Source organism: Hippopotamus amphibius, chromosome 17 (assembly GCF_030028045.1).
Source record: "Hippopotamus amphibius kiboko isolate mHipAmp2 chromosome 17, mHipAmp2.hap2, whole genome shotgun sequence".
NCBI classification, from domain to species: Eukaryota; Metazoa; Chordata; class Mammalia; order Artiodactyla; family Hippopotamidae; genus Hippopotamus; species Hippopotamus amphibius.
Genome location: NC_080202.1, coordinates 6,291,143 through 6,303,223, shown reverse-complemented (window position 1 = coordinate 6,303,223; position 12,081 = coordinate 6,291,143). Strand labels below are relative to the sequence as shown.

The 12,081-nt window shown below is 42.7% G+C and overlaps 2 protein-coding genes across 10 annotated transcripts in view; one reads left to right on the top strand and one right to left on the bottom strand.

Annotated features, from left to right (window-relative positions):
• Nucleotides 1-3,556, top strand: part of ADPRM (ADP-ribose/CDP-alcohol diphosphatase, manganese dependent) — a 22,403-nt gene extending 18,847 nt beyond the window's left edge. Inside the window, exon 4 of the mRNA XM_057717219.1 lies at nt 3,417-3,556. Within this exon, the coding sequence (XP_057573202.1) occupies nt 3,417-3,463 (47 nt within the window). The 3' untranslated portion in view covers nt 3,464-3,556. The remainder of the gene's footprint in view (nt 1-3,416) is intronic.
• The window catches only part of TMEM220 (transmembrane protein 220), a 15,963-nt gene extending 4,044 nt beyond the window's left edge, over nt 1-11,919 (bottom strand). The window contains exons 1-5 of one of the 9 annotated variants that reach the window (XM_057717227.1): nt 11,780-11,919; nt 11,093-11,328; nt 7,028-7,088; nt 5,060-5,183; nt 3,679-3,738 (exon numbers count right to left, since the gene is read on the bottom strand). In XM_057717227.1, coding sequence (XP_057573210.1) covers nt 3,679-3,738; nt 5,060-5,183; nt 7,028-7,088; nt 11,093-11,095 — 248 coding nt within the window. In that variant the 5' untranslated portion in view covers nt 11,096-11,328; nt 11,780-11,919. Of the gene's footprint in view, nt 1-3,674; nt 3,861-5,059; nt 5,184-7,027; nt 7,089-11,092; nt 11,329-11,779 lie in introns of those variants that run through there. The other 8 variants (XM_057717228.1, XM_057717229.1, XM_057717226.1 and 5 more) reach the window with 8 other exon arrangements.
• Between the last annotated feature and the right edge of the window lie 162 nt (nt 11,920-12,081).

Sequence of the window (12,081 nt, the reverse complement as noted above, 5' to 3'; positions counted from 1 at the left end):
TTGTAAATAGGTCAAAGATTTAAATGTAAAAATGAAACCATACATATATTAGAAGAAAATTTAGCTAAGTTACAACCTGAGAGGAAGGAAAGTTTTCCTAACTATGACTGCAGATCCAGAAGCAATAAAGGAATGGATTGATAAATTTGGTTACATTAAAAAAAATTTTTATACAGGGATATGTGTATAAAAACAGATGATTGAACCTGGTGTACCCCCCCAAAAAAATAATTAAAAAAAAAAAAAGAAAAAAAAATTTTTTTTCATGGCAGAGTATAGTTTGCATAAGCAAAGTAAAAGGACAATAAAAAAATGCAAAAAAATTTTCCAGCTTATATCACAAAGGGTTAATAGCCCTAGTCTGTAAAGAGCTTCTAAGAGTAGAGAAAACCAAGAACCTTAGATATTGGTTAAACCTATATCTCTCAGAGATGAACCAACATTTATAGAAAAAGAAATGCAAATGGCTCTTAATCATATGAAAATATGCTCACCTTTGCTCCTAATAATAGAAATGAAAACTAGTCATTTCCCAACTATCCAATTAGCAAAAATTCAAAAATTTGACACTACACTCTGTGGACACTATTTTTAATAGCAAAAGATTGGATACAATCTGAACAGTAGAGGACCGGATGAATATACTGTGGACCTGTCTGCAGAATAAGGAGAGGCTTAAAACACCACAGGATGATGTCCAGGATGTGGTATGGGGAAGGTCAGGAACACAGTTGTGAGTAATATGCTACCACTTCTCTAAGACGAGCAGGAATACCAGTGGATGCACATTTGCTCCACTGAGAAACCATGGAATGAGAAACCGTAAAGTCGAGAAAGTTTCATCTATAGAGAAAGGGAGGGTGTAGGGCTGGGGATAGAGAAGTTAGGGTTCTTTGAATGTACTCTGTTTTATAGATTTGACTTTGGAAACATGTAGATATTTTACATATTTATAAAACAAGATTAATATTTTTTAATAAAGTATCCCTAGAAATTGAAAGTAAAATGAAATAAATGAACATAACTGTGTATTCACTTGGTGGGATTAGCACACAGAGTAACTATTCCAAGTGATCTGAATGTACATCCCTTAGAGAGGTGCTCCCTAACAACACCACAAAATACTTATTTTCAGTAATTCTATTACAATCTCACTATTCTGAGATTGTGTTTATATTGTGGGATGAGTCAGATGAGTTACGTTGATGTCACTGAGACTAGAGATTTTTTGACATGATTAAAAGGAAATATAGATTTAAGATTGCTGATAAGGTAAATGAAAACTTGTGTTCTTGAATTTGAATTCTAGGATCAGTGTGAACTCAAAGGATTTTATTTTTAACTACATTTGTAAAAACATATATACATATGTATTTTATCTTTAAACATATATATTTATCTTTATATATGTAATACACATATACATATGTATACATGTGTGTATATATACACACACACATACGTATGCACATATATGTGAGTTTCCTAGTTCTGTTCACTTTTAAAAAGAACAAACTCAACCCAGTCACAGTGAGTACCATTTGTGCCCAAAATGTGGCCTACCAAAAGTAATGGAGGCTTTTTGGAAAAATGGTTGATTTCAGGTCTGGGGCATAAAATATACAATCTTAGCTTGGAACATTTTGTCATGCCAGGAAGCAAGGAAGCAATCAAAGTTTACTAGGGTCATGTCAGACAGAATTGTGGGGCCAACCTGCATAAGTGCCACTGGTCAAAGATGGGACAGTTTTAAGCAACTGCTTTGGACTGAAAAACATCAAATATGTTGAAATCCATGACTTTATAATGGTACTATTAAAACAAATAAAACTCATTGGTCACTTTTGGAAGATGCCCAGGCAAGAAAAACTTATTATTCTGAAAACTGGTGAATTAAGGGAATCAACTCCTTTTCCTCTTATGATTTGTATCTGAGTAGTCAAAGAATTGGTAAGTACAAGTTTCTCTTTATAGAAGTTTTCCAAATAATAATCAAGGAATGGTATAATTCAAGTATCACCATTTTGCAACTCAAATTAGTGGATTTAGGCAGTGATCATCAAAGATTTTATATTAACATTACAGAGAAACAGCTAGGTGTTAGGTACATTATGGATGTACATAACACCACCCATGAAATAGTCTTGCTTAGTTGTGATGATGATGATGGAGAAGGAGAAGATGATGATGATGGAGAAGGAGGGGAAGAAGGAGGAGATGATGATGATGGAGAAGGAGGAGATGATGATGATGGAGAAGAAGGAGATGATGGAGAAGGAGGAGATGACGATGGAGAAGGAGGAGAAGAAGATGATGGAGAAGGAGATGATGATGATGGAGAAGGAGATGATGATGATGGAGAAGGAGAAGATGATGATGATGATGGAGAAGGAGGAGGAGATGATGACAGCGATGACCAGAATCTGGCCAAGCCTCTAGATTTTACCAGCAATTGATAGGAAACATGGAGCAGAGCGGAACAAGAATTTATAATACAATTATAGAAATGTAAACATTGGCTGGAAAATTCATAATACTGAAGAATTAGTTTTATATTTTTGTGTGTGATGATGGTAGAGTGGTTATTTTTTAAGTGCTTACCTTTTAGAGAGACATACTGAAATATATAAAACAGAAAACAACATGATGTTTGAGATTTATTTCAAAATAATCAGGACAGTGGTAGATGATACAAGAGTGGGTATATGATGATAATTGTAGAAGCTGGGTGATGAGTGCATCTGATTCAGTGTGTTAGTCTCTGCTTTTGAATATGTTTGAATATTTCAAAATAAAAATTAAAACAAAAATTTTTAATTACCAAAAAAAGTCTTCCTTTTCTCTGATGCTGACCCTAAAGTCTGCTTTTTAAAATTAAAATGTCTATACTGGCTTTTGTATGGTTGGTGTTTGTATAGTATGTTTTTTCCATCTTTTAACTTTCAGTCTTTCTGTTTCTGTATATTGAGGAGTTCTATTTTGTAAGCAGTGTTTAATTGGGTTTTTAATCTTTTTATCCATTTTGAAAACCTTTGAATCTTTATTGGAATTTAATGTAATTTCTCATATATTTGAGTTTAATTCTTAACATCTGCTTCCTATTTTCCTCATCTGTTCTATGTCTTTTTCTCTTCTCCTTTCCTGCCTTCTTTACTCCTTTTCTTTTAGTGGTTACTCTAAGCATTACCACATGAATCCTTGACTTATCAAAGTCTAATATAAATTAGTACTTTTACCCTTCCCAGATAATTCAAGGACCTTAGAAGACCTTAGCTGCATTTATCCCCTGACAACTTATATGCTACAGTTATCATGTATTTTTATTTTTCTATTAGTGTTTTATAAAGTTAATATTCACTTACATGTACCCACAATTTTATATTTTGTTTGCTATTCACTGTTTCCTAAACCTCCAGGCTTCCTTTTGAGATCACTTTCCTTCTCCCTGAAGAATACCCGTTAGACTGGCAACTTCCTATGATGACACAGGAAACTGGTATTCATAAAAGTATGAAGGATCATGAAACACTGAACCAGCTGTTGTTAGCTTTCTTTAAGAAAAGGAAAGATTTCTCTCAAAAGATTCCTGTTTACATTGGTGTCAGTATTCTCACTCACCTACTTGATCTGACCACCCTTGAACACATCTGATCTTTAACTGATGAGCTGAACACTTACTTTGATGAGCCGCGGCACAAGCTCAGCCACGCGGCAATGATCACCAGACCCAGCAGCTCCCTAGAAGATAGCACAGGTTTCATACTTCGAAGTGGCTGCAAGTGAGATGCATATCACTCCATTTTCTCCCTGACACTTGATTTTGCTGATTGTCTGATGACTTCCTCCAAGATATATAGCATCTGCAAAATATTTTCAAGTCTGGCCATGACTCACAACTTACTTTTTTTGACTTTATAAAGCCCTATATGAAAATAAATTTCATCTTATGAGACAGATACGAACTTCATGATTGTTTCCCCAATTTATACGTGAGCAAAGAAACAACAAAAAACAAACAAAAACAAAGATAAGTCACTTACTTCATGTCACGGGGAGGAATACTACAAGCAAAAAGACAATCCCAGATTTGATCAGGCACTCGCTTCACATTGTTTTAAAGGGGTCCGTGATAGGCAGGTTGAGTTCAAATCAATAATTTAAGCACACATTGCAGGAGATTGGGTCACGTCTTAGTGGAGAGGAATGATTTGAGTATGAATCAGTCTAATGATTTTGGGATGAGTATATGCTCCTACAAATATGTGTTAAAAGGTCGTTATCTTTTACATAGAGTAGAAAATAATCATATTTGGCCACATACCACTGGAAGCCCTACCTTGATTTCACCGCACCTTATGGGCTTTAAGTTGGTGGAGGTGATTCAGACCATTTGGTCTGTGTTCCCATTAACTGACCCAAGCTGATCTCGTTTTCCAAGGATTAGGGTCTGTAATGTAGCAGCACCTCACCAGTGGTACTTAACCTACAGGTCTCTAAATCTTGGTGTTGGCAGATGTTAGCAGTGGGATAGAAAGGAAAGGAACAGGGCTATTCATCAGGCCAGGGAGTCAAGGGTGGGAGGAAGCAAAGAAGGAGGTGATGAAACATGAGCCAATGGTGGTGACAAAGGGAACAGAGGACAGGAGACATACAAGGGCAAGGCTGGCAGAGACTGAGGGGGCTGATCACACTTGTAAATAAGATTTTGGCTTGAATCAGGACTGAATGCAAACACTGACGGAGTTTTCACCTCATTAGACTGGACTGAATGTTACTGGATGCTATCCTTGCTCACTATAAGGGGGCCAAGGGGCAGCTGCCCGACGATAATATATTGTGATGTGAAGTAGTGATCACACAGTGTGGTAGGCAGTGCTGGGTTTGAACCCTGGCTCCACCATTTCCTCAGTTTCTTTAGCTTATAAAGGAGATAGTATCTTCCCTGCTCCTTGTGGTCTTAGGGGAATTAAATCACCATCGTGTACAGACAAGGTGTCATAAAGGAACAGATTTCTCAGTTCTCCCCCACCCCTTCCAAAGAGCAAAAATCACTGCTTACCTGCCTTCTTCCTCATGTAAGATGTTCTGTTTTGTATGAAGCAAGAGGTTGTATGCCAAGCCGACAGCCCACATGATACAAAGGAATATGTGTATTGCGGAGACACTCTTCCAAATAAAGTTACCTAAAAACAGATATCCTGGTGCTGTTAATCATGGAATCACATCCCAGAGAAAAATGATCCCTTTGTATTTGCTTTGCCATAATCTGCCTTTAGGTAAAGCATTCAGAAAAGGCTAGGTTGTTTTTGTTTCATTTGCCCTCAAATCAAAAGGTTCAAACAGAGGTTAAAACAATATTTATAAACTTAAGTGGACATTTATTATCATTATTATCCTGTGATGACAACCCTTGTTTTCTCTGGGGATCCACCCTTCCCATACTCTCAGTCCACGTGTCCCAGACAGCTGGACTTTAGCGAGGTCAATCAAGGTGTTCCATCCCCTCAGTGACAGTGATTTGTCTCAGGATGAACAGATAATGAATCAGGGCCAACAACTCCACTCAGAGCTTTTGTGCAGCTATCAGAGAAGCGGATTCTAGATTCTGTTGGACCCAGTGGGTGAAACTGTGAACTTTGAGCGGCAGGGCTACCACGTGGAGCCAGGGCTGAAGTGCAGCAGATGTGGAACTAAGAGTGCAGACAAGTTTAAGTCCTGAGCCACCACCAGGGCCTGAAGCCAGCACCACCCCAGCCTTTTCAGTAAAGGATCCCATTACATCTCCCTTTAGCTCATAGGCCATTTGAGTTGAGTTTTTTTCCTTGCTTGCAACTAATGGAGCCCTAACTGATACACCTTGAAGATGTAAACAGAGTTCTAGGGGCCTGTACAAGGAACCTATGCATCTCGGGGATGGGAGTTTCCCACGCCCAGGGGGAATCGTTAGTCTTTATTCTAGGGCCCTGAGAACTTTCAAGCCCCACTAGTAGACGCTGATTTAAAGAAAGTGAAGAATAACCTGCAGGACTGATAGTCCCCATTAATAAGAGCATGTTACTAAACAGTGTAAAAAATTTTTTTCTTTTATAAGACTGTTGCATAGAATGAAACCGTCCAAGTAAGGTTTATTGAGTTTTTTGGGCCAAAAAAGGTAAAGCAGCTACGTTTTGCCCCTCATTGAGGTAGGTGGCCTGTGGGCAATACAAACTAGCTATTCTAAGTGAATTTTTTATATGTATGCTCACCTGGGATATATATGTAAGGAGTCCAAGGAGCAGGTGACAAAACAAATACATGACAAAGCCTCTGTGTTACAGCCATTCATTGACTCAACAAGCATTAGGTACCTACCATATTCCTGGCCGTGTTTAAGCTACACTTGGGCAAAGATGGGTTAGACACGATCCTGCTCTTAAGGGGCTTACAGCTGAGAAGGAGGAAACATACAAAAGTGTGCAAAATTGCTGGAGTTACTGCAATAGTACACAAGGAGATTAGGGATTTGTTACAGACATCACAGTTTCTACACAGAAGCAGCAGCTCAGATACATAGGCGTTAAGTAAATTCAAAATCAGAAAGTGATTAATGGGAGTGGGATTGGGAGAAGAATTTGTATAGAGTAGACACACAGTCTACACATACTCACTGGATCACCAGTGAGTATGGAGACAGGTTAGCAGTTTGACTGTTGCTGACTTTCCATTAGCTTGGTGGCTTGAGAATTCAACGCGGTGACTGCAGCCCTTCTCTCTCAGAGACTAAAGGGCATAACTACTGTTCCACATCAGCGTCAGAGACCCTGGGCTCCAGACTGATAAAGACTGCCTTAGTACTGCACGTCCTCATTGGGTTTTCCTGAAGATGGGTGAGGATGATCTAGATTAGAATTCGTCTCCTCTCATGATCAGAAATGAGAAGAAACACATGGAGAGCTCCAGTTTTCTCCTGGGAGTTGGGCAGATAGACTCTCCTCATTAAAAGGAAATCTGATTTGCCATATCTCCATTCAGAGTCCAAGGTTCATACCTGTGACAAGAGGGTTAAGTCCAACAAGCAGGGTCAGACCGGCTGGAATCGTATACACAACCTGTTAGGAAAAGAGGGAATTATGTGGGTTGAGAAGGATGCCCAATATAGGAGATGTTCAGAGGTTATCCTGAAAGTAAAGAAAGATGACACCAGTGGCCGCCACGCTCCATGATTTACCTCCAGCTTTCAGCAACAGCTGAGGAAGTGGTAACTTCTGTTTTTAGGACACTTACCATGTCAGGCTGTAATTTTACCTGCCTTCCTCCTAGACTGTAGGCTATTCCAGGAAAGACTTCTTCATCTTCAGGCTCTGGCATTGAGCAGAGTTTTGGTCTCAAGACACAGTGACCTCTTAATCTCTCCCAAGCAACATCCATGCCTAAACGGCCTTTCCCTACTTTTCAAAAAATACTCTTTGAAAAGTGCGGCAGGAGCAGCCATAACTAGCTACATGGCCCTGCTACGTGGTCCAGCCCCATGGACCATCCAGCCCAATGTTCCATCTCTGTGGGTGAGACCACAGGGCGTTTACCGACAGTGTACGGGTCAGATGTGCCCAGTAACATCAGGCTCTTCATCTTGGAAACTGTTGATAAGTTGGTTTGGAGTTGGGAAGACTGGCCCTAAAGAGGCCCTATTTTCAAGCCTCATTCACAGCAAGCAGGCAGACTCTGGAAAACCCTATTGCCTGTGTGTTGTGGGCAGAGGGCAAGTAGGAGTGGTACGTTTATAAGAAGCATGGGGGCCTCCCCAGAAATGCAGCTGTTAACCACGTCAAGTGTGATGCTTAGTTGGAAACCTTTAGTTTATTTGGAAGTTGTCAGAGCTGAACATTTTAAGTGATTTGCTGTCACTATGAAAACATGTCTGTCTTGACCCTGGAGAAAGAAAGCATCTGGATTACAGACCATGTTCATCCTTCCTACTCCATCCTGAATGATGCCTGGAATATCAGCAAGGACAGCCTGCTGCCGAGGGTTAGACCAAACTTTAACATGCATACAAATTACCTGGAGATCTTATTAAAATGCAGATCTGACTCCAGAGGTCTGGGGTAGGGCCCCAAATTCTGCTTTTCTAACAAGAACGCAGGGGACACTGCTGCTGTTATTCTCAAGACCACACTTAAAGCGGTAAGGGGTTAGTTTCCCCTAGTGAAAAACTGCATGACTTAGCCACTGAGGGAGAGAGAGACAGAGACAGACAGACAGAAGTTAAATACGTGCACATCATGCAGTATTTAATTGTGCTCTCCATAAGAAATGTTTGGTAGAGCTTTTTAAATGTGCATTCAAATGTATCAGATACCTGTGATTCATAGATTAAGGGGTCTAAAGTCTTCTTATTTCAGTGTATTTTAAACACATGAACAAAACAAACCTTTAAACTAACTAATGGTTTCCCATGGTAGCTGTGCCATGTTAATGCTTATTTAAATGCTTTCTGTCTTGAATGAGATAGGATTTTTTTTACAGGCAGACAGACTGAACATAACTGTTGTTAGTACACCAGTGAAAACAATGCACAGTACAAACATTCAATAATGAACTCAGTAGAACCCACTTATGATGGCCTTTTATCATTTTGTTGGTGGATTTTTTTTAAACTAAAGGGTATCATAATATTTACTTACTACATTTAGTTTCATTGAACACATAGTCACTGAGCCCCAGCACAGTCATTCTTAACATTGCTCTCCCCTGTCCCCCTGCCACTGTAAGAACTGAGAAAGCCACTTTGTTTTCTCAGCCTCTTTAGCAGGGAGGGGTAATCACATTCCAGCGACGAAACGTAAGGAAAAGTCTCCTGGGGGCCATCCTGAGCCTCAACGCACTTAACCAATATGCGTGGGTGCTGACCAAGCAGGATGGATCCCACACCATAAACCACATCAGTGTGTATTAACTGAATAGCAGCTTGTCTGGGGGCTTCCTGGGAAGCCCCTGATGAAAGGGAGGAAAGCACAGGAGGAAAGCTGGTTTTGCCCCTGCCTCATTTCTTCCTACTTGGCATGCTGTTGTCTGGGGATGAGATGTTTGGAGCTGCAGCAGCCATTCTGTAAACATGAGGGGCTATATCACCTACACATTAAGGACTGGCCGAGAAGCAAGACAGAAAGCCCAGGTCCTTGATGACACTGTTGACCATTAAGCAGCTGCCTCTAGACTTCTTGTGAGATGGTCTGTATTTTTATAACCCGATGCTAGTCAGATTTTTATTTGCTCCTGTAAGTATGCTGATACAAGTATCCATGAGCAAGATGAGGTAGGAACATGGAAATCACTCAGGTACACTACAAGCCCCCAAGGCCCAGTAACCTAGTATTGGTTCATCTTTGCGTTCATTCTTTCATTCAGGAGTCAATGTGGGAAGCACTGCCACAGAAAGGCTCTATGCTAGGTTGTCTGAGGACCACCAAGAAAAAGGAACTGGCCCCTGGGAGCTGGCACATACAGAGAAAACTCTAATGCAAAGCAGAATGAGTTAGTGTTACAATGAAGATTCAAAGGAAGGATGGTTGGAACTTATGGTAAAGAGACAGACAGATTTTGTGGGTGAGATAGCATTTGAGACAGACCTGGAGGCTTACATAGAGTTTGACATACAGGAATTTTCGGGGCACGGCACAGAAGTACTATAGGTGGACTGGGCTTCCCAGAGCACATTGGGAAGGTCGGTTAGGGCCATACTGTGGTGGGCCTGGAATGCCAAGTTGGGAGTTTCAATTTAGGAAATAAAAGTTTTTGAAGCAGGAAGCAATATATGGGAAGTATTATAGGAAAGGAAGAGATTAGAGGCAGCTCGAAGAGTTAGGAAGGACCCACAGGGGTCCATGTGGGAGGTAACAGAGGGCTAAATGAGGATGAGAGAGGATGTCTGGGGGCCTGGTGTTTATTATTATTCACATTACATCACATCATCCAAGTGTGAGGTGAAGGGTAAAATGTAGAGATACCGTACAGATAAGAAATCAGACCTACATTTTTTTGTTGGAATGCTTTGTTCTTTGTTTTCTAAGGATATCTCAAAGACAGTGATGAGAAACAGATTTTAGAGATGGCTGAGGTTTTGAGCAAGGAAGACTCAGAGTGACTCTGCTGATGACAGAAATGGTGAGTCAGGAGGAGGAGTAGGTTTTGGAGGGAGAGATGTTGGGTAAGACCTGTGCATATTTGAGGAGCCACTATGATGTACAGGTGGACAGATCAAGCAGTCATCTGGAAATTCAACATTAAGCTGGATATTTGGAAATGCAGAAGAAATAACATTTGGAACTAAGAATATGGACCAGAGGGCTGAGGAAGAGGCAGGCTGATTTGATGTAGGGGCATGTGAATCTGGACAATAAGAATATCAGAATGTGGGGACTTCCCTGGTGGTCCCGTGGTTAAGACTCCGCCAAAAATAAATAAATACATACATAAGAATGTGGTTGTATTTATAACCACATAGTATATATAATTCAAAATGCTTTTATTTGTCACTACTCTATACACAGTCAACATTATTCCAAAGCCTAAAATCATGTCATTGGTGATACTGTATAGTCTTGGGTGTCTGTACTAAAAGAAACAAAATCCAGGTATTTCAGAAAATGTGTGGAACAAACCCCCTTTTTTAAATGGTTCAATCAGAGCATTGGTTCAGTGTATACTGTAGGTTTTATGGGCTTTAATTACTGTTTATGAATATAATCCACTGAATTAGCAGAATCACAAACCTTAAGCCTGTCATTTTCTGGTCATATGTTTGTTGGAGTTTCAGGGTAGAAATTCATGAGGTTTCGTTCACCTGACCTTGAGAAATCTACTCTGTGTCTTCAGAAGTGTCCTCAGTTGGCCCATTTTATTCAAAGGGCATACTGCTGAAAGGCCCCTGTATCTCTGGAACATTCTGAATTCTCAGTCCGATCCTTCTAATATTTTAGGAGAAAGCGCTTACTAAGGGTTTGATTTCTAAGTTTGTAAGTACACGAAGCAGGGAGGAGGGCAAACAGGTAAACCTGCGTGTTCCACGCAGCTCCGCAGTTCTTCCAGGTGCGGGAGTGCAGCTCCTACTCACCATCCACACTTCTGCATCTGGGTCGTTGACCTGGAATGCCAAAACGTCAGCATTAGCGACGTGCTGTCATGTTGCGTGCCAGCATCTGGTCTGTGCTGTATTCCTTTCATGTGCTGAACGCTGCAATAGGCGCCGAGGACACACACAGGAGGAAGACACACAGTCTTGCTGATGGTGACGGGGAAGGGGCTTCTGGCTGAACCCAGCACCTGGTTTGAACGCACAGCCACACCTAACTGTAAAGAAGCGCACAGGGGCCCCGCCAAGGGGGAGCTAAGCCCAGAGTGGGTATTTTAAGGCCCCTCCGTCTCAAGGAATGAGGAGCGCTCTCACAAGGGCGCCCCACAGCCCCCCCCGGAAGGACAGCCGGCTGTAAGAGGTGTTCTGCTTCCTCCCCTGGGGCCCCTAGCTCAGCCTCGCCCCCAGGCTGCCTCCGCTCGGTTCCCTGCAAAGGGACGCGCACCGAGCCAGCCGCTTCCTGCACGCGCGCGGGCAAGGCCACACGGCCGCGTGTCTGGGAGCGGGGTCCCCGAGCCTCCACCCTCACTCCCGCCCTCCCCTCCGCTCCCCTCCCCGCGTGCGGCCGCGCCCGCGACCCCGCCGGCCGGCTGGTCCACACCGCACGGGGCCCGGGGCCCCTCTCCCGCCGCCCGCCGCCAGCCGCCCGGCCCCGGCTCCGGCGCTGACCTGCACCAAGGCCGCCAGCGCGAAGAAGGCGCCCATGAGCCAGTGGCAGGCGCGCCACAGGCCGCACGCCCAGCGCCCCTCCGCCGGCGCCATGTCGGGCAGCTGTGCCCCGACGGCACCGCCCACCCCGCGGCCCCTCCTCCCGGCCCCGCCCCGCCCCGCCCGCTCCTCGCCCGCTCCCCGGCAGGCCCTCGGGCGGGGTGGGAGGGGCGCCGGCCGGGCCTTCCCCCAGGCCCCCATTCGCGCCTCCCGGAGCGTGGCGAGGCGCAGGTATCTGCCCATTTCTCAGACGCGGAGAGCGA